Here is a 23,020-nt window from a genome sequence, read left to right as displayed (position 1 = left end):
ATTCTACTGCTGGACTGCCAGTGTTTCCTTAATTGGACCTAAGCATTTCCAAATACTTTGTTTCAACAAAGGGATGCAACGCTGGAAATGCTCACTTGTCTATGCCAAGAAATTTGGAAAATAGCTACCCGGCTAACCAATTGGAAGAGATCCATATTTATGCCCATTCCAAAGAAGGGCAATCCAACTGAATGCAGGAATTATCAAACAATATCATTAATACAACACACAAGTAAAATTTTGCTGAAGACAATTTAGAAACAGTTTCAGCACTACATCAACAGGGAACTGCCAGAAATTCAAGCCAGATTCAGATGAGGACATGGAGCAAGGGATATCATTGCTGATGTCAGATGGATCTTGGCTAAAAGCAGAGAATTACACATGTTTACCTGTGTTTTATTGACTAGGCAAAGGCATTCGACTGGATCATGACAAATTATGGATAACATTGCTAAGAATGGTTATTCCAGAACACTTAATTGTGGTCATTCAGAACCTGTACACAGACTAAGAGGCAGTCGTTCAAACAGAATAAGAGGATACTGCATGGTTTAAAATCAGGAAAGGTGTGTGTCAGAGTTGTATCCTTTCACCATACTTATTCAGTCTGTATGCTGAGCAAATAATCTGAGAAGCTGCACTATATGAAAAAAAACTTGGCATTGGGATTAGAAGAAGACCCATTATCAACCTGTTATATGCAGATGACAAGACCTTGCTTGCTGAAAGTGAAGAGGACTTGAAGCACTTACAAATGAAGGTCAAAGACTACAGCCATCAGTATAGATTACACCTCAACATAAAAAAAAAAAAAAAACCCTCACAACTGGACCAATCAGCAACATCATGATAAATGGAGAAAAGACTGAAGTTGCTGAGGATTTCATTTTACTTGGATTTGCAGTCAATGCCCATGGAAGCAGCAGTCAAGAAATCAAACAACATATTGCACTGAACAAATCTGCTGCAAAAGACCTCTTGAAAGTTAAAAAGCTAAGATGTCACTTTGAGGATTAAGGTGAGCCTGATCCAAGCCATGGTATTTTCAGTTATTTCATATGCATGGGAAAGCTGTACAACGAATAAGGAAGACCGAAAAAGAATTGATGCCTTTGAATTGTGTTGGTGAAGAATATTGAATGGACTGCCAGAAGAACAAACAAACCTGTCTTGGAAGAAGTACAGCCAGAATGCTCCTTGGAAGTGAGGATGATGAGACTATGTCTCACATACTTTGGACATGTTATTAGGAGGGATCAGTCCCTGGAGAAGGACATCATGCTTGGTAAAGTAGAGGGTCAGTGAAAAAGAGGAAGACCTTCAATGAGATGGATTGACACAGTGGCTACCACTATGGGCTCAAGCATAACGATTGTGAGGATGGCGCAGGACCAGGCAGTGTTTTGTTCTGTTGTTCATAGGGTCACCATGAATTAGAACCAACTCGATGACATGTAACAGCAACAACATTGCCAAATTTTTCTCACAAGCAGTGCATAAGGGTCCCTGTATTCCTACATTCATGCTAACACTGTATTATGCAGCTTTCTAATTTTTGCCAGTCTAAACTAATTTAAAGTGATAACTACTTGTATTTAAATGTATGTTCCTCTAAGTGCATTGATTGCTAAAGCCAAGAACTGCTGAAATACTTAAACAGGCCAGCTAGACTCACAAGCTAAAATGAAGCACTAAAAATTGCTGGAGAAAAAGAACCTGAGGGTCATCTGCTTGTCTCTCTCTTCTGCCTAGCTTGGGGAAGCACCTTCTCAGTCAAACAGCTCATTATCAAATAGTCTGGAGCCCAGGCTATTTATTTATTTTAAAGGAAAATCTAGAAAATGAAAAAAAAAAATGTAGGCATTTTTACAGATTCCTATAAGCATATCATTGTCATATTTTGCACCACTGCTTTTTCTACTAGGTCACCAAAAAAACAAACAAAAACAAAACCTGTTGCCATCAAGTCAATTCTGACTAATAGTGACCCTACAAGACAGAGTAGAACTGCCCCACAGGGTCTCCAAGCTGTAATCTTTACAGAAGCAGGCTGCCATGCCTTTCTCCTTTGGAGCGACTGGTGGGTTTGAACCACTGACCTTTCAGTTAGTAGGAGAGCACTTAACCAACTGTGCCACCAGGGCTCCTTTTCTATTTGGCCAAGGGTTTGGAAAACTACTGACTACAGACCAAAACTTTCCCACCACCTGTTTTTGTATGGCCTGAGAGAAAATGGTTTTTTACATTTTTAAATGGTTGGGGAAAAAAGATACTATTTTTTGATATGTAAAAATTATATGAAACTCAAATTTCAGTGTCCATAAATAAAGTTTATTTATTTACTCCTGGTAAGAGGTAGATTTTTTTATGATAGTAGTAAGATCCTGATATTGGGCTTGGAATATTGTATCAAATGCCAAACCTCTAACCGGGTATTGTTTAATGAATTGCTGTATTTTTAATTAATGCAAAACTTCCATCACACAATGATTTCTATCACTCCAATTTCTTTGTAAACTAAAACACTCTTATAAGGCATGTATTCACATCCTAACGTAGTAAAATAAGTAATGCATGAGGAGAGCTTAGCAGAGTGCATAAAATAAGAATACATGCTATTATTATTATTGTATTATAATACATTAGGTACTGTGTTCTATAAATGCAAGCTATTATTATCGTTGGCAGCTGCTACGGCTGCTAACCAAAGGGTCAGAAGTTTGAATCCGCCAGGTGCTCCTTGGAAACTCTACGGGGCAGTTCTACTCCATCCTATAGGGTCGCTAGGAGTCAGAATTGACTCGATGGCACTGGGTATGATTATTGTACTATTAGAAATTAAGTCTGTCTTCTTTTGATTTATTCTATAAACTGATCAACTTCATATTCTCCACCCAGTACTAAGGTAAATGAACACAGGATATACTGTGTCAAAAAAGGTGATGCTTTTCCATGAATGCTTTCCTCCAAAAGGGATATTGAAGGGCTTTTCTTCAGTGATTTTTTTTTTTTTAAATACTGACTAAGGTCTGAGCTTTAACTAAAATTTTTCCAACATTTATCAGCTTTTCATTATTTTTTCACAGACCTTGCAAGCTGTTCAAAACCATCTCTCTGGTTTCATATATCACCATATCTTAAGAAATACTCTGCTTTGGAGCAAGCACCTCGTTTTCAATTCAAGCCATATTTTCAAAATTGCTATGGAAAATTACAAGCATATAGAAATGTAGATAGACTATTATCACAAACCCTCATATGCCCCTTACCCAGCTTCAACAACTATCATCTTTGTGGCATTTCTGTGTCTTTCTCTCTTTCTGAGTATTTTTTTAAAAATCTGAGACCTTGTATCAGTTCACTCACAAGTACAAGTACTTCAGTATGAATTTCTAACAATGAGTTTTTCTTAAAATAACTATAGTATCATTATCACACTCAACAAAATTGACGGAAATTCCTTAATATCATTGTGTTCAAGTTTTCTCAGTTGTCTCAAATATGTCTTTTTATAGTTGTTTCTTTTAATCAGTTTTACCACTGCATTTCGTTGATACGTCTGTTCAATCTAGGACAGTTCCCCTTTCACCTACTCTTTTTAAAAATGCCTTTATTGCTTGAGGAACCTGGGTCTTCTGTCCTGTCTCACATTCTGGGTTTGGCTGAGTGCTTCTTTTTAGTAGCCTTTAATTCATTAGTTCTCAAAATTAGCTGCATGTTGGAATCACCTAGGAAATTTTAAAAGTGATTGATACCTAAATCTCACCCTCTGAAATTCTGATTTAATTAATCTTGGTTGTAAAAGCTCCTCGGTGATTCTAACGTGCAGCAAAGTTTAAAAACTGCTGACCTAACTTGCTCCTGTATCTCACTTTTATACTGGTATTTGGATCTAGAACTAAAAAAAAAAATTTTTTTTAATTATATTCATGTTCACTTAATTTTGCCAAAAATACTTCATGGGCAGTGCCCTATATAGCCTGTGTTGGCCAATAGAAATTATTTTCTAGCACTTTTCATTTGTAATGGTTCATGGGGTCTTTCCTTTTCCTAAGTTCTCTCCCTTACTTGTTCTTCATCTATGGAAAGGATAGATTGAAGAATAAATACTCAGGAAGGTATCTACATGATATTTTGTTCTCCCATTGTTTGCCAACCTTGGATTTTCTATTCCGTTCCACTAGGTAGAAAGGTATCTTACTGCCATCTCAACCCAGTCAAATAACTTTACAGTCAATTCTGGTTTAAAAACTAGTCCCATCTGGCTCAAAGGAATCTCAGGGCTTCCTTTGAGTGTGGGCTAGTTTATCCCAGGCTAGGCATTTCCTAAGCACTTTACACAAGAAATTCGATTAATGCACACAACATCCCTATCTACTATTACTATCCTATGTGTAGATCGGGAAAGTGAGGCACAGAGAGGTTAAATAACTTTCCAAGCTCATCCAGGTCAAAAAACCAAACTCGTTGCTGTCAAGTGATTCCGACTCATAATGACCCTATAGGACGGAGCAGAACTATCCCATAGGGTTTCCAGGGCTGTAATCTTTTTGAAAGCAGACCATCAACCTTTCTGTTAGCAGCCGAGCGCTGAAAACCACTGCGCTACCAGGGCTCCTTGTCATTCAGCTAGTAAGGGCAAAGCCAAGATTATGAACCTAGGTAGTCTGGCTTGAGAGTCTGTGCACCTAACCACCACGCCATACTGAGAAGCGGAAGCTGGAAACAGGAGGAAAACAGAAGACAATGGAGTCCCTGAAGTAAGTGATAAGAAAGTTTCTGGAGGTGGACAGCAGCGTCTGCTTGGTTGCCTGAGAGGTGATCATGGAAGTGGGGACCAGGGTGAGCATCTCGGATTACTTCTGCAGGAGAATCTCAGCGTTGGTGGTAGTTTTGTGCCTACTATGTATTGAAGAATGAGTGGAAGGTGAGGACTAGAGTTGGGGACTGGAGGATTTTCCTTCAAGAAGTTTTGTTCTGAAGGGAAGGAAAGAGTGGCAGCTTGAGAGGGCAAGAAACAGGGGCAGCCACTATTCTCTCCAGCGCAAGTGGCTGGTGCTTTTTCCTGTTTCTTTGATGTTTCTGAAACAGATTAAACGTTCTGCCCAGAGCTCTGAGGGCTCTCGGAAAGGACGCCCCCTCTCCAGCTGAATTTTAGTGTCAATTTATGCCATCCGTTTGGGCTAGCCTCACATCAGGGAGAATTGGAAGCCTCTGCAGCAGGTGCTCAGGGTTGAAGAGAGTCAGTCATATTTCTTCTGATCCAGAGCCTGTGACCCTTTTTTCTCCGCGTAACTGCAGTCCCTGTTGGTAAGGACGGGTTTGCTAAAGGGTTAACTTGGAGAAAACCAACGAGAGGAGCCTCCTAGAGGGCCCAGGAAGTTGCACTGATTCCCACCAAAGCTTCCCGTGCCCCAACCCCAACTTCTCTTCTGCGTTTGGGGGATTTTCACTCGCACCCCCAGGACGTCCTTTACGGTACCTATTTCAGCGTGGGGCGCAGAGAAAGCCTATGCAAAGGCACGAACTTTCGGGAGGGATCTGTGTAGTTGCTCCCCGGGGTGCCCCGGGCCCCTGGATACGCGAGAGGAGAGAGCTTGTAGTTTCGTTAGTTAATAGCGATTTCCCACTGTTCACGTTATCTTTTGCAGAAATACAGCTCCCAGCTAAAGCGAGGCCCGAGTACCGCCTTGGCCCAGGATGGCAAGAGAATCGAGGCAACGCGCAGCCCTGGACGCCCAGTCTGCAGAGGACCAGACGGGACTCCTGACCGTGAAGGTGGAGAAGGAGGAAGCCTCCGCATTTGCAGAGGAGGCCCGTTTGCCGGGCAGCCCGGCACCGGGCCGCGAGCGCTCCCGCCAGCGCTTCCGGGGCTTCCGCTACCCAGAGGCTGCAGGGCCCCGCGAGGTGCTGGGCCGGCTCCGGGAGCTCTGCTGGCAGTGGCTGCGGCCGGAGAAGCACAGCAAGGAGCAGATCCTGGAGCTGCTGGTGCTGGAGCAGTTCCTGACCATCCTTCCGGGGGCGCTGCAGAGCTGGGTGCGGGAGCAGTATCCGGAGAGCGGGGAGGAGGTGGTGGTTCTGTTGGAATATTTGGAGAGGCAGCTGGATGAGCCGAGGCCGCAGGTAGAGACAACTGGTTTAGTACCTGAGAGCTGTGTATTCTTTCTTTCTAAAATCTGAAGATTGGAGTGAAGAGCATTCCTTAAGATCCAGGGGTTGTGAATCTTTTTCTGTACCATGAACCTCTTTGGCAGTAAGGTTAAGTCCCTGGACCCCTTCTCAGAGTAATATTTTTAAATGCATAAAGGAAAATATAAAGGGCTACAAAGAAAATTAATTATGCTGAAATACAGGTGGCAAAATATTAAATTTTGATGAAGTTTTTTTGTTTTAATGCAGTAAATAAGATATAGGGTAGGTATGATCATTCAGGTGGTGATAAGCATGATGACTGAGAATATTTGCCTGGTGGTCCTGTGATATGAAAACATTTGTAATTTTTGTTGGTAACAAGGAGCTGTGGTGGCGCAGTGGTTAAGAGCTCAGGCCGCTAACCAGGTCAGAAGTTCGAATCCACTCCTTGGAAACCCTGTGGGGCAGTTCTCCTCTGTCCTATAGTGTTGCTAGGAGTCTGACTCTGACAACAGGTAATTGGTGATGGAGTCACAGGTACGGCTCATACCACCTTGGTTTGTTGCTTGCTATAATTGAAGGAAATGCTAAATTTCATTAGAGATATGTAAAACGAAAAATATGTTTTTTTCCTTCCATGTCATGGACAGCTTGGGAAGGAGTCCATGGCCCACTGGTTAAGAAACCCTGGTAGAAATGGTTCATTTTTCGTGTATCTTCTTGCCTGTTGTATGAGACTGTTTCCTTTTTGCATTTTCCTCTGTCCTTCATGGGATGTGACCAGGGTAAAGCCTTCTAACCCATGACCAGGAGTCCAAGTTCTTGACTTGGATCTACTGCACCTGAGCCATGTAACAGTGAAAAGTTATTTCAAGTCTTTTTAAGTTCAGGCTCGTCATTCTTTAGAGGATATGAGAAAGTCTGTGTAGCACATGAATTAATGATCATGAAAGTGACTTGAAAACTGTGATTTAACTATAAATATCCAGAAGGAAGTCTGCATTTAATGAGGACATACGATGTGCCAGGCCTTGTGTTAGGTGATTTCACGTACTGTGGTTTTATCTACTGGTCTCCAAAATCTTGTAAGCTAGAAATTATTATCCTCATTTTTTCAGGTAAGAAAAAGATATTAGTATACTCTAAGAATTTAATACCATTTCCAAAAGGATTTTCATAAAAGCACAAATATATATAATGAGGAAGCATGGAGTAATGGCAAAGAGCATGGAGTCTGATTCTGTGAAAGCTCCCGTTCTAGCATTGCCACTAACTAGCTGGGTGACCGTGGCCAAGCTTCTTAAAATCTCTGTTTCAGTTTCCCTTTCAGTAAAAAGAGGATCCTAATAGTTAGTTACTACTTCGTATGGTTGTTGTTGTCTGTGTTAAATGAGTTGATATTTGTAAAGCTCTTAGAACTAGTGTCTGGAAAAGAAAGAGTACTAGCACGTAGGAAGCACAGTAGACATATTTGTTGAACAAATAAAAACAAATGAATGATTTCCAGGTCACAGCTCGTGACCCTGGGCAAGAACTGCTCTGTTGCAAGACAGCACTGTTGACAAGAGCCCGGGGGTCACAAAGGAGCCAATTCCTGCCGATGAAGGCTCTGCTCAAGCATGAACCTCTGGAATCCCAGCCCGTACAAGACAGAGGTGAGGATTATCTTCTACGCACTATGAATTCTACAGAAAAAAACCATTGCTGTTGAGTCAATTCCAACTCATAATGACGCTATTCATAACGGCCACCTAAAAGATCCATTTACAGTTACCTATCACAGATCAAATTTATTTTGACACTGAGACTAAAAATGAAAATTCACAAAAAATGGTGGAAAGTGTTCCTAACCAAACTAGACATTAGTAAATAAAATTTTACTAAAATTGGGATTTGGAAAGAATTGATTTTTTTAATGAACACAGTGGCCTGTGTTTATTTAACACATATTTATGGAGGTCTCCTATGTGGTAGCCAGTGTTGTTTGTACTGGGGATAGAGCCATTAGTGAGACAGATCTGTGCTCCAATGGAGCTTACATTTAGTAGGGGAAACAAATTAATAATACAATTTTGGATAGTGGCAAGCGCTATGAAGGAAATAAGAATCTGTAAAGCCAGCCAGAATATTCCGGAAATCATAGGACTATTACAGATTAAAAAGTATAAATCTAAATTCTAGGTTTGTTATTAGAACAGCATGAAAATCACTCCATGGGAAACTATATTTCAGGGTTTTCCCTCACGTGCTGTGACCATTTGGGAAGTTTCCCAAAATGCACAAAATTGGGACACTCCAGCCAACATGTAATCTTTATTTCTCAGCAGAAGTTTTAGCCGAAACCAATTTGTTTTCTGCCCCTCGCATAATTCACTTCTTATAGGGAAACCTGAAGTTCTTTTCTCTTTCTTGAATCTGAGTAAGTTCTATGTAAGTAGACTCCTGTTTCTTCTTTCTGGGCCCAGCCTTGTCTGACTCCTCCTAGTTTCTCAAAACCAAAGCAGAAAGCAGCTACTAAAGACATTTTAACCAAAAATCCTATTTTATGCCCCTATCCCAGCAAAATTCGAGACTAAAAGATCTTCAAATGGAATGTTTTTTTTTTAAGTGTTGCTTTAATTTCCCTATTCTTCCCAAGAATCCTGCCCATGATTTGTGTCTCTACAGGAGCATGTCAGCTCTCTTCAGGCCCTAGGAGTAGAGCTGGTAGGGATCAGGCATTTTGGAAAGGAACACACTCTGTATAAATTTGTTTGGCAGGAATTTGTTAACCCAGTTTTTGAACTTGGATTCCACAGGGCAAGGAGGCTGAATGGGAGGGTAGATCTCACCCACAGCTTCTTTCCTTCTTAGTTCTCCAGGTTCCTGGTGTTGCCCAGGGAGGAAGCTACAGAGAAGACACAGTGGTAGCTGCCAGGCTCATCCCAGAGTCCCAGGTGAGCTGGATTCCCCCCTCTCTCTCCCACAATACTTTTCAATACTGTTGGGCTTCCCACAAAGGACCCTCCGTCTTCAGTAGTCCTCCACCCCAATCTTAGATAACACGTGGAATTTGAGATTTTCCATTGATCCTAAGGTTGTTTATCAGTGTGTATCTTGATTTTGGTGCCCACATAAGAGGCTTTTCCTGTTTTACTACTAGCTTGGAGGGCTGTCTGTGCTTCCCAGATCTTTCCTACCCAGTCTGTTTGGTCAGCCCCATCATCTGTGGGATTTTCTTCTTCAGTACAGGTAATTCAGCAAATAGAAACCAAGGGTATTAGTGTGATGGTGCTTTTCTTATTTTTTTTTTTTAAGTATCATAAATTGTTATGTCAGTGAGGGATCTAAAGACATGGACTCTGCCCTCAAGGAGCTCACACTTGAAGGGACACATAAAACCTTTCCTTTTGAGTCCAAAGCTATTTATGATACCATCTGAGCAATCATTTCTTACCTGGGTTTTCATTTCTTACCCAGTCTTTCATGTTTTGTTTGAATATCTCAGTGTTTGAGTTGCTGTGGTATCCATTCTGGCTTGAATTTTCAGACCTCAGACCTAGATTTTATTGTATTTAGAAAATCATTCATATAAATGAGCCACTATTCCTACTGTGGCAAAAAAGCACAACACAAATCTTTTCAAGTTTTGGATCTGGTTCCCTCTTTTTACTCTGTTGTCCATTATCTTCCAAATCTTTTCACTTTCTGGACTGTTTAGGTATTTATATGAAAATACCCCAGTCTGTTTAACATTTTCTTCCTTTAATGGTTGTTTTATATATGTGTGTGTGTATATAGGCTATTAAATATAGGATTAAGTAGGTATGGGTGGGGGGGCCTTGCTCTTTTTTGCAGAACCCATTTAAGCAGGATGTTAATTCTTTGCATGTACCCCTCAAGGCAGTGCCCACTTTGAGAGTGACCTTGGGCAAGAGGAACTAGGTGGATTGCTTTTGTTTCAGGGGTTGCTGAAAGTAGAAGATGTGGCCCTGACCTTCTCCCCTCGGTGGGCACAGCTGGACTCACCTCAGGTGAACCTCTACAGAGATGAGAGGCAGGAGAACTGTGGCAGCCTCATCAACCTGGGTAAGACAATGGGCACTCATTGCTCTTAAGCTTTTTTGGTTATATTTGTGTATGAGAACCACTGGGCTGTTAGAAGCTTTGGAACCCCATTATGCTTGAATTAAGAACCGCTGCTTCTGAACCCCCACTGCTAACCAGCTGTCTGACTAGTTCCTTAACCCTTCTGAGCCTTGCTTTTTTATCTGACCTGACAGTTCTCTAGTCAGGTTAAGTAGGATATGGTAGATACAGCCCCTTAGCACAGGCCTGGCTCATAGTAAAATGCTTAGTAAATTTTGACTTCCTTTCCTTCCCTTCTTAGGGCCTGACCAATGAGGAAAGCTGAGGGGTCTCTTCAGGAAATGGGCCATGAGACCACAGAGTATGAGAGCTTGAGTGACCTTAGAGATGAGGGTGTGGAGGACAGAGGTCAGGTGACTTGTCTGAGTTCACACAGCTCATTGGCATAGCAGAGGCTCTAACTCAGATCTCCCAGTGCTGAAGTCAGCTCTGTTTGGCGGAGTCAGAGGTGACTTCTCTTTCTGTTGGTCAATGACCAGTTTGAGTCCCCTCTTTCCTTGTTTCTTACAGAATGCTTCAGAAACTCTTTCACTTGCCCTGTTTACTGTGGCCTTCTCTGCAGCCCTTTTAGTATCTAATCCTGTTCCCATTCTCAGGTGTCCTTCCTCCCAGCAGTCCTGTTTTTCTACTTTATGAGCATCCTCATTCTTGCACTCAAGTCCTTGTACCTGACAGATACAGTCCACGGCTTAAGTCTTGCCTTCCTGGTACTTACCACAGAGCTTTCCTTCCATGACAGGGCATAATTGACAGTCTCTGTCACTTGTTGTTTTAGGTGGTGAAATACAGACTAAGTTCAGGGACTTGCCTCTTAAAGATGAACATCTAATACGAGAGTCGGGGGAGCTCCCATGCCACCTGGGTGAAGACATTGCCAAGATTCCTCCACGTGCAGAAGCTATTGAACAGGAGGGCAGGGTACACAGAAAGCAGAAAAATGCCACAGGAAGTAGGCGGCACTACTGCCATGAATGTGGAAAGAGCTTTGCTCAGAGTTCAGGCCTGACTAAGCACAGGAGAATCCACACTGGGGAAAAGCCCTACGAATGTGAAGACTGTGGCAAGACCTTCATTGGGAGCTCTGCCCTTGTCATTCATCAGAGAGTCCACACTGGTGAGAAGCCATATGAGTGTGAAGAATGCGGCAAGGTCTTCAGTCACAGTTCGAACCTTATTAAACACCAGAGAACCCACACTGGGGAGAAACCCTATGAATGTGACGACTGTGGGAAAACGTTCAGCCAGAGCTGCAGCCTCCTTGAACATCACAAAATCCATACTGGGGAGAAGCCCTACCGGTGCAACATGTGTGGCAAAGCCTTTAGGCGGAATTCACATCTCCTGAGACATCAGAGGATCCATGGTGGGGATAAAAACATGCAGGATTCTGAACATGGAGACACCTGGGAAAGTCAGGGTAGAATGGAAAACCAGTGGGAAAATGCCAAGGCTCCCATATCTTATAAATGTAATGAGTGTGACAGAAGTTTCACTCGGAATAGAAGCCTCATTGAACATCAAAAAATTCACACCGGCGAGAAACCCTATCAGTGCAATGCATGTGGAAAAGGCTTCACCCGAACATCATACCTTGTTCAACATCAGAGAAGCCACGTTGGGAAAAGAATTCTGTCATAGTGAGCCATGTAGTACATGCCAAAGGTGGTGCTCATTCCTCACTGGACTGAAGCTACCCTGGAGCTCTTCCTAACTATAAAAACTGTTGAGGGGCCTTTATTTACCACTAAATACCATTAGGTTTTACAAAATACAGAGTCTGGCTGAGACTAATTATCTTCCAGATTCTATAAGTTGACCTGAAAAACAACTTGTTTGATAGAACTCAGTGGGAGAGTTATGAGGAAGAGGTTGGACCTAAAATGGTTTATTCTTACTCATTGAACTCAAAAGGGCTTCCAGTCTGGCTACTCACCCTTAGCCAGCACTTGTCACATTTCCTGGGTAGACAGCTGTGATTATGGGGGCTGCACCCCTGAACATTCATTTTGCCTATAATGAATCTTTGAGTTGGTCAGATTCCTGAGTTCTTACACCCCCACTGTGCCTTGTTCATAGGTGCTAATAAATATTTATTAAGTGTACCAGTGAGATTTCCTTTATAGCTCTGAAAATCTGATGCTTGTCTAGATTTCTGAGAAATTTCTAATCAAAGCCATTTGTGTTTACTGGGCCAGTTTACTGTACTTGTTGCCATGTACAAAATATTGGCAGTTGGAGTGAGGAGTCCATCTCTCTTCATCACTACAGTACTTACAGTAAAAATGCCTTAAATAGTTTCTTTATCATGAGGACATTGTGAGACAGCTCTATCCGTGGAACTCTATTCTTCAGTCAACATTAATTATGTTAATTTATATTAATATTGCTACTCTTCTGGAAGAAAGTTTTCACATTCAGGCAAAGTGAAAATCAGTTTATCAGTCAGATTAAAATGATTAAGAATTTTGATAAATTTCTGTAATGCTTGTTGGAGCTGTAATGCTCAACAGCTTTTTTGTCACCATTTAGTTACCCTGGGTTTAACCAAGTGCCCAGACGTCATCCTTGTCCCTTTCCCCCCACCTTATAGCTGACTGTGGATCAAAGCTTGTGCCAGCTAAGCTCAAACTTCTCTAGGTCAAAAGGATTCACACCAAATACTAATAACAAGTATCATTCATGGTTTCAAAACTTCCCTGTGAGTTGGGGATAGAAAGATAGGCTTAGAGGCAGCAGATGAAGATAGAGAGTGAGTGGTAGGAGAAAATCTATCTGTTCAGAGGCACATTGGAGATGCTGAGTATCTGATCAAAGGACTCCATAATATCCAAAGTACCAACATGTCAAGACTCAATGCTGTGAGTCAGTCACGAAATATTTTCATATCTCCTGTTTTCACCCAACTCACCTTTTACTGCATCCTTCAAAGACTTGTATCTACCTCCTAGGTACCTGAGTGCATATCACCAGCTCCCAGCATTGCCAGGCTGTGCCATGAATGGCTTCTATTTCTGATGAAACCTGATGGTATTTTGTTCAGTCAGTACTGTAGTGCTCTTACATATTCTCACTCTTTCTGGATTCCTACTCTGCATGCAGTACCACAGGCTGATTAGGGATACTTTCCAAACTGTAGGGCTCTCCCTTTATTAATTCCCTACAGTCTTTCATTGCCTTCATAATCCTCTTAACTTCAAGCTAATTTAAACATTTTTTTGCTTTCCAAAATTTGGTATTTTCTCCACTCAATCTTTTCTAGTCATTTTTTCCCTCTAAATTTACCTTTTGTTATTTCCACAAGAGCTAGCCATTTCTCTTTTCCTTCTTTAGTCTTTATTTTCCTTAAATATTTGCTAATATCTCAGATTGTAAATTCTCAGACTCATTACAAACTAGTTACTCTGTTTTTCTAACTGAAAATAAGTATTTGAAAGCCTTTTACAAACCAGGAAGCATTATACACGTGTGTAAGTTATTGAGATTAACAAAGGACCACTGAGTCTCCTGTCATACTTTCTGCTCCTTCCAAACCAAAAACACCTCTGCGGGGGCGGGGGGCGGGGGAATTTTGGAGGAAAATCCTTTTGAGTGCCTACTGTATTAGACAATGGAAGGGGCAAAACATCTGTATGTATATATAAGAGAGAGTGTGTGTGTGTGTTCATACATACTGGGGCTTGAGCTTTCAGTATAAAATCGGTAAGACTTAACACACGACTAAGGCAATGCAATAATAAATACCTGCAAGCGGTAAACTGAGGGGTGTAGAAGCTCAGGAGAAGGGAAAGGTCACTTCCTGCTGGAAGAGTGATTATGATTACATGGTGTTATGGATTGAATTGTGTCCCCCAAAATAGGTGTTGTAAATAGTGACCCCTATACTTATGGATGTAATCCTGTTTGGGAATAGGGTTTTCTTTATGATGTTAATGAGACCATATCAGTGTAGGGTGTGTTTTAAGCCAATCACCTTCAAGATATAAAAGGAGATCAGGTACAGAGAAGCAAGCAGAGATGGGGGAACATAAATGCCATGCCACATGAAGATTGCCAAGGAACCAAGGAACAGAAGCTGAAAAAAGACAAGGACCTTCCCCTACAGCCAACAGAGAAAGAAAGCCTTCCCCTAGAGATGCTACCCTGAATTTGGACTTCCAGCCACCTAAACTGTGAGAAAATAAATTTCTGTTTGTAAAGGCCACCCAGTTATGGTTATTTCTGTTACAGCAGCACTAGATAACTAAGACACCTGGACAGAGTGACATGTTAAAGGGCTGAAAAGGCTAACAGATAATTTGTCAAAGTTAGTAAATAACACAAATTTGAAGAGGTAGGTAGATTACAGGGGCCTCACTGCCAGAGCAAGGAGTATAAACTTTATTCAGTAAGCACTAGGGAGCCACTGACATTTTTTGATCAAAGTATTACCTAGGAAAATTTACCTAGCAGTATTGCATAATTGTTGGCTTGCTGATAGGCATTTAGCCACCCTACTTTTGTATATAAAAAGGTGTGTTTATAAAAGAGTTACAAAATTAGATTTATTTCAAGTGTATTTTAAAAAACTATTTTCAGATGAAATTAGATTCAGTAAGATAAGCTTCTTAGTTAAGATATAAACAAACAGTGGAATAAAATGCTACTTTTCATGCTTTCTTAAACATTTTTATGAATTTTAGTATCAGCCATTCTACTTCATTTCTGCAATTGAAGCAATGCAGAAATCCTCTTTTTTTTTTTTCTCCTAGTTTAGTAATTGGTTATAGCATATTCTTTCTACTTGGGTAGAATGAATGGCCATAATGACCAATAGCCCTCCTAGATTTGTTTTTAGCCTTGGCAAAGATTTGCGTAATCCTGTAAAAGAGTCTTTCTCTCCTTTTGTTAGTGGAAAAAAGTAGGAATGATAGCTTACCTCATGGAGTTGTAGGGATCTGCTTATACAAATGCCCTAAAAATGTTGATAATTGGTAGAGAAATGGGGATTAAACACTTTTTAGAATATATTTTGGAAATACAGTTGTTTAATAATAAAGATTATTTTTAAAAAAATTGGTCTGCGACTCTGTGGCAGTCTTGATCTTATCTACTGACGTCCCAAACCAACTCCTCAATTATTCACGAGAAATTCAACCACTAGGTAATCATCAGGCTATCTATTTTTCTCTAAACTCTTTTTAGTTCATCTTTTGTTTTTCCTTATGATAGTCAAAATTGGGTCTGCTGGATTCATATGAGAAAATTTTTTCAGTCAGTGTTGTATAAGTGGTATTTTCAGAATGACTGGTTTTCTGCTAACTTTTCATTAGCATACATTTCCCTTTATTATAGAAATATGCTTTTGTTTTTGCACCTACTCACATTTCTTGGTTTCTGGTATCAGGAATCACTCCCTATTTACGGTACCAATCTAAGACTCTGGAATTCAAATATAACAAATTTCCTGGTCTCTTCTCACTATTAATGGTTTAACCATTGTGATATATTCTCACCCTCTGTATGTGTTTTATCAGAAATTGGTTGTCATCCAAATACCCGGGCACACCTGTCCAAGTACCTGTTTTTATTCCAGTTTTTAAGTGTTGATGTAACTGTTTTCAGAGTTCTACAGGGAAAAAAATCTGACCAATCCTAATTATTTGTATAATAGTAATAAATCATGTGGTTATTCTTCTTGACTGAGTGAATTCTTGAACAGATCAAAATGCATTGCATGGAGGCGCAGCCAACATGGTGCCATAGACAGAAGTGCCATACCATCCCTCTACAGCAAAGACTCAAAAAACTAAGTAAAACATATACAAACATCAATCCTGGAACCCTAAGGATAAAATGAAGGGATAAAGAAGTAGATCAAGCACCAAATGGAAGAAGAAACTGACAGAATAGAGAATGAGGAGAGCTATGGAGTGGAGGACCCCTGCCAGCTAAAGTGGCATGGACTTGCCATCTTGGAGCACAGCCACCAACAACCCCAGACAGGGAGTATGGGAAGGCAACTTCACGGAGTTCCAAACAGGAGACAGAGCACCTGGTAACCAGAGATACATGCTTTCCCACCCCTCATCCTTCTGCCCTGTACACTGCCTTCACTGCTTTTCAATGGCCCAGGGTCATTCAGCTGGAGAGACACGGGCTCATTGCATGGGTCTGCCATGTCCCCAAATGCCAGTTCCCTCAGCACCAGATTTTTTTTAGTTTTGTTTTGTTTCTTCTCTTTCTGTTCCTTCCTTTCCTTTCTCCCACCCACCTAGCCCCATGTGCTGCCCACCCCTTCTTGACAGGCCATCCTGCACTGCTTAGCTAGAGAGCCACTGGCACACTACCTCCCTGGGTCTGTCCTGCCCCCACCCGCCAGCTTTCTCAGGGCCGTATTTTTTATTTTTCTTTATCTTTCCTTTTCTCCATTTTTCTTCTCCCTCCCACCTAGGCTCTGCACTGCCTCTACCCCTTCCTGATGGGCTGTGCCATGCCACCTAGTGAGAGCGACACCAGCTCACCACCACCCCCAATGGTCAGTTCCCTCAGTGCTCTATTTTATTTTTTGTTTTCTCTCTCTCTTTCCCTTCCTTCCTTTCCTTTCCCCTGCTCACCTAGCCGTGTGTCACTCCCACCCCTCCTCAATGAGCTGTGCCACACTGGCTAGAGAGCCACAGGCACATGGCCTCCCCAGGTCTGCCCTACCCCAACCTGCCTACACCTACTGCACCACCATTTTATTTACTTATTTTTTATTATTATTTTCTTCAATTTTTTTGCCTCTGTTTCTCTTTTCTTTCTCTCTCCCACTTAGCTCCACACATCACATCCCCTCCCTGCCCTCCTGCCTCTCTTCACTGTGAACTGAGCGCTGTGCCCCCAAGTGGCACTTGTGCAGACCTCCAGATCCCAAGACCCTGCCCCGTGCAACCCCCTGGGCCTGCCCTACCAAATGCTGCTCTCCTGAGTGGCACCAGTGCAGACCCCTGGACTCCACCCCACATTGCCCCCCCCGGCCCCACCCCACTGACTGCTGCACCCTCAAGTGGGACCAATGAAGACTTTTGAAGCCTCAGATCCTGCCCCGCCATGCCACCCCCAGACCCTCCCCACTAGCCTCAGTTCCTACTCATAAATGACCCATCCCTGCCCCTCTCCTCTGCTGGACCTGCCCTGCTGCACCATAGCTAAGTGACCAGCCCTGCCCACCTGGACTAGGTGGTGAGAGCTGTTGTGCCCACAGACAAGCAAGCAACAAAACATGCCGAGCTTGCCTCCCCAGACATAACCAAATAAAACAAAAAAGCAGGTGAGAAAAACAAACCTATAATCAATAAACAATGAAAATCCTGAATATCTCTGAAACAGCAGACAATGTCAAAATATATATTAAAAAAACAGGAAAGGATGGCTCCAGTAAGTGCCATCCAGTAATCTTCTGGTAGAAGAAAAGGCAGTGGAACTACCTGATAGAGAATTAAAAGTCTAATATTCAAGACTCTCCAAAAGATTAGGAAAGAGACGAAGGAAAACACACACAACACTAAGGAAAACATAGACAAAATCAGGGATAACACTGACAAAGTAATGGAAGGATTCAGGAAAATAATACAAGAGCAAAATGTCAAAAAAAAACAAACAAAAAAAACTATTAGAAATCATACCAAAACAGCAAGTAGAAATCCAAAAGATAAACAACAAGATTTCAGAAATGGACAGCGCAATAAAAGGTTTTAGGAGCAAACTGGAACCAATGGAAGACACGATCTGTGAAATTGAAGATAAACCCTTGGATACTACTTTGTTTGAGGAAAAATCAGAGAGAAGAATGAGGAAAAATGAAGAAAATCTAAGAACTATGTGGAGTTCCAGAACAGGGCAAGAGAATGGAAAACACACAGAGGATCATTGAAGATTTGCTAACAGAAAACTTCCCTAAGATCATGAAGGATGAAAAGCTGACCATCCAAGTAGCTCAACGAATCACATATAGGACAAATTCCAAAAGAAAGTCACCAAAACGTATCATAATAACACCTGCCAAAACCAAAGACTGAATCCTGAGAGCAGCTTGAGAAAAACAAAAAGTCATATACAAAGGGGAAACAATAAGACAAAGCTCTGATTACTGTGCAGAAACCATGCAGGCAAGAAGGCAATGGGATGACAGATATAAAACCTTGAAAGAAAAAAATTGTCAACCAAGAATAACATATCCTGCAAAACTCTCACTCAAATATGATGGCAAAATTAGGACATTTCCAGATAAACAGAAATTAAGGAAATATGTAAAAACCAAATCAAACTTACAAGAATTATTAAAGGGAATCCTTCAGTTAGAGAACCAACAACATCAGACAACAACCCGAATCTAGGACACAGGACAGCATCAGCCAGATACCAGCCTAGGTAATGAACTCTCAAGCATAAAACAAATCTAAAAGTTTTACAACAGGGAACCAGAGACGTCAATCCATAAATGACAACAACGTCAGGACAATGAAAGAGGGAATAAACAGTGTGGGTATAGAACTTTCAAATGGAGAGGAAATCAAGGCAATATCAAGTAACAAAAGACTGGTTCAAACTTAGGAAGACAGGGGTAAACTTCAAGGTAATCACAAAGAAAGTTAACAAACCTACTCATCAAAATAAAGAAGAAAAACGTAAAGTCTCAGTAAACACAAAAACAAAAGAAATGAAAAGAAAATCCACAACAAAGCAAACTCAGGACAGGAGAGTAAAAGGAACAAAGAAAACGTCAGTACCAAAAAAAAAAAGCACTACAATAAGTGCAAACCTATTGATAATCACACCGAACATAAATGGCTTACATGCACCCATAAAGAGACAGAGTGACAGAACAAGCTTAAAAAAAAAAATAACAGGACTCATCAATATGCTGCCTACAAGAGACACACCTTAGAAACAAAGACATAAATATATCAAAAATAAAAGGATGGCAAAAAATATATCAAGCAAATAGCAAACAAAAAAGAGCAGGAGTAGCAATACTAATTTCAGATAAAATAGACTTACAACAAAACCCACCATAAAACACAAGGAAGGACATTATATAATGATTAAAGGGACAATACACCAGGAGGACATAACCATAATAAATATCTACGCACCTAGTTAAAAGGCTTCAAAATACATAAATGATATGGCACTTCTTTAAAAGGCTAGAAATAGAAATACCATACGATCCAGCAATCCCACTCCTAGGAATATACCCTAGAGAAAAAAGAGCCATCGCATGAATAGACATATGCACACCCAGGTTCACTGTAGCATTATTCACAATAGCAAAGGATTAAAACAACCTATATGCCCATCATCAGATGAATGGATAAACAAACTGTGGTACATATGCAGATACAACAATAAAGAACAATGATGAATCTGGGAAACATCTCACAACGTGGATGAATCTGGAGGGCACTATGCTGAGTGAAATAAGTCAATCACAAGAGGACAAATAACTGTATGAGATCAGTATTATAAAAACTCATGAAAAGGTTTACTCGCAGAAAGAAACAATCTTTGATGGTTACGAGGGAGGGGAGGAAAGGGAAAAACACTAGATAGTACGTAAGTGGTAACTTTGGTGAAGGGCAAAACACTACACGATACCAGGAAAGTCAGCACAACTTGACCAAGGCAAAGTCATAGAAAATTCATAGACAAAACTAAACTCCCTGAAGGACCAAATTACTCAGCTGAGGGCTGAGGATCATGGTCTTAGGGGACATCTAGCTCAATTGGCATAACACAGTTTATGAAGAAAATGTTCTACATCCTACTTTGGTGAGTAGCATCTGAGGTCTCAAAAGCTTCTGAGCAGCCATCTAAGATACACCTACTGGTCCCACCCTGTCTAGAGCAAAGGAGAATGAAGCAAACCAAAGACACAAGTGAAAGATTAGTTCAAAGGACTAACTAATGGACCACAAGTACCACAGCCTCCACCAGACTGAATCCACCACAACTAGGTGGTGCCCAGCTACCACCACCAACAGCTCTGACAAGGATTATAATTGAGGGTCCCAGACACCAGGGGAAGAAAACGTACAGCAAAATTCAAACTGAAAAAAAAAAAAAAGACCAGACTTACTGGTCTGACAGAGATCCCAAAAGTATGGTCGCTGGACACCCTTTTAACTTAGTAGTGAAGTCACTCCTGTAGTTTACCCTTCAGCCAGAGATTAGTCAGGCCTATTAAAAAAAAAAAAAAAAAATTTTTTTTTTTTTTTAATAAAACAAACCTAGTGGTGCAGTGGTTAAAAGCCTGGATGCTAACCCAAAGGTCAGCAGTTCAAAGTCACCAGCTGCTCCCTGGAAACCCATGGGGGCAGTTCTACTCTGTCTTATAGGGTTGCTATGAGTCGGAATTGACTTGACTGCATTGGGTTTGATTTTGGTTTTATAATACAAACAATAACACACCTAGCTCAATTGTGTATAAGAGACTAAATGGGCACACCAACCCAGGGGCAAGGACAAGAAGGCAGGAGGGGACAAGAAAGCTGGACTAATGGAAATGGTGAACCCAAGGTTGAGAAGGGGAGAGTGTTGACACATTGCAGTATTGGCAACCAATGACACAAAACAATATGTGTATTAATTGTTCAACAAAAAACTAATTTACTCTGTAAACATTATTCACCTAAAGCACATTAAAAAAAATGCATTGCGTGATTTCCGTACTGAAAATAACTATAATTTTAGATATGAACTAAAAAAGCAGTAAGTCTTTTAACCATCCTCCCTCTTCTCTTTTTTTTTTAATTGTGCTTTAGGTGAAAGTTTACAGCTCAAGTTAATTTCTCATACAAAAATTTATACACACATTGTTTTGTAACATTAGTCGCAATCCCCACCATGTGACAGCACACTCCCCCTTTCCACCCTGGGATCCCTGTGTGCATTTGATCAGTTCCTGTCCCTTCCTGCCTTCTCATCCTGCCTCCAGACAGGAGCTGCCCATTTGGTCAAGTGTATCTAACAACTAAGATGTACACTCATCATATGTATTATTTTTTTGTTTTATAGTCCTGTTTAGTCTTTGTGTGAAGACTGGACTTTGACCATGGCTTCAGTTCTGGGTTAACAGAGCATTTGGGGGCCATAATTTCAGGGGTTCCTCCAGTCTCTGTCAGACCATTAAGCCTGGTCTTTTTACATGAATTTGAGCTCTGCTCCATACTTTTCTCCCACTCCTTCTGGGACTCTCCATCGTGTTCCCTATCAGGGAGGTCATTGGTGGTAAACTGGCACCATCTAGTTCTTCTGGTCTCAGGCTGGTGGAGTCTCTAGTTTACATGGTCCTTTAGTCTCTTGGGCTAATATTTTCCTTGTGCCTTGGGTTTTGTTCATCTTCCTTTTCTCCAAGCGGGATGGGACCAATTGATGCATCTTAGACGGCTACTTGCAAGCTTTTAAGACCCCAGACATCACTTGCCAAAGTGGGATGCATAACATTTTCTAAATAAGCTTTGTTATGCCAATTGATCCAGATGTCCCCTGAAACTATGGTCCCTGGTCCCAGCCTCAGCTACTCTGTCCTTCAAAGTATTTCAATGTGTCCGGGAAACTTCTTAGCTTTTCCTTTGGTCCAGTTGTGCTGACTTCCCCTGTATTGTGTGTTGTCCTTCCCTTCACCGAAGTGGATCCTTGTCTACTATTCAGTGAATTCCTCTCCCCCTCCCTCCCCACCCTCATAACCATCAAAGAATGCTTTTTTTCTGTGTTTAAACCTTTTCTTGAGTTCTTATAATAGTGGTCTCATACAATATTTGTCCTTTTGTGACTGACCACTTTCACTCAGCATAATGCCCTCCGCATTTGTCCACGTTGTGAGATGTCCAGGAATTCATCAGTGTTCTTTATTGTTGTATAGTATTCCATTGTGCATCTGTACCACAGTTTGTTTATCTATTCATCTGACGATGGGCATATAAGTTGTCTTCATCCTTTGCTACCGTGAATAATGCTACAATGAACCTGGGTGTGCATATATCTATTCATGTGACGGCTCTTTTTTCTCTAGGATATATTCCTAGGAGTGGAATTGCTGGATCATATGGTATTTCTATTTCTAGCTTTTTAAAGAAGCACCAAATTGTTTTCGAAAGCAGTCGTTACCATTTTACATTCCCACCAGCAGTTCATAAGACTTTGTCAAATATAAGCTGCTCATAAGTGGATGGATTTATGTCTGGGTTCTCAATTCTGTTCCATTGGTCTATGTATTTGTTAATAGGTTCTAAAACCAGGTAGCATGAGGCCTCCCACTTTGTTCTTCTTCTGCAGTAACGCTTTACTTATCTGGGGCCTCTTCCCTTCCAATATGAAGTTGATAATTTGTTTCTCTATCTCATTAAAAAATGCCTTTGGAATTTGGATTGGGATTGCATTGTATCTGTAGATTGCTTTGAGTAGAACTGACATTTTCACAATGTCAAGTCTTTCTATCCATGAGCATAGCATGTTTTCCCACTTACATAGGTCTCTTTTGGTTTCTTGCAGTAGTGTTTTGTTCGTATAAGTCTTTTACGTCTCTGGTTAGATTTATTCCTAAGTATTTTATCTTCTTGGGGGCTATTGTAAATGGTATTGATTTGGTGATTTCCTCTTCAAAGATCTCTTTGTTGGTGTAGAGGAATCCAACTGATTTTTGTATCTCAATACTTTGCTGAAATCTTGTATCTCAATACTTTGCTGAAATCTTCGATTAGTTCCAGTCATTTTCTTGTGGATTCTGTGTATAAGATAT

General features: G+C 41.0%; 1 protein-coding gene across 1 annotated transcript; it reads left to right on the top strand.

The window, feature by feature from the left end:
• The first annotated feature begins 5,381 nt into the window (after positions 1–5,381).
• Positions 5,382–16,562, top strand: LOC100676838 (zinc finger protein with KRAB and SCAN domains 4). Its single transcript, XM_003421135.4, has 6 exons — positions 5,382–5,481; positions 5,655–6,126; positions 7,643–7,790; positions 8,989–9,071; positions 10,080–10,203; positions 11,039–16,562. The coding sequence occupies exons 2-6, from the start codon at positions 5,704–5,706 to the stop codon at positions 11,899–11,901; spliced, it is 1,641 nt and encodes a 546-aa protein (XP_003421183.2). The 5' UTR covers positions 5,382–5,481; positions 5,655–5,703; the 3' UTR covers positions 11,902–16,562.
• Positions 16,563–23,020: the final 6,458 nt, after the last annotated feature.

Source organism: Loxodonta africana, chromosome 1 (genome assembly GCF_030014295.1).
Source record: "Loxodonta africana isolate mLoxAfr1 chromosome 1, mLoxAfr1.hap2, whole genome shotgun sequence".
Lineage (NCBI taxonomy): Eukaryota > Metazoa > Chordata > Mammalia > Proboscidea > Elephantidae > Loxodonta > Loxodonta africana.
Note: the sequence above shows the minus strand (reverse complement) of the source record. Positions and strands in the feature narration are given on the sequence as shown.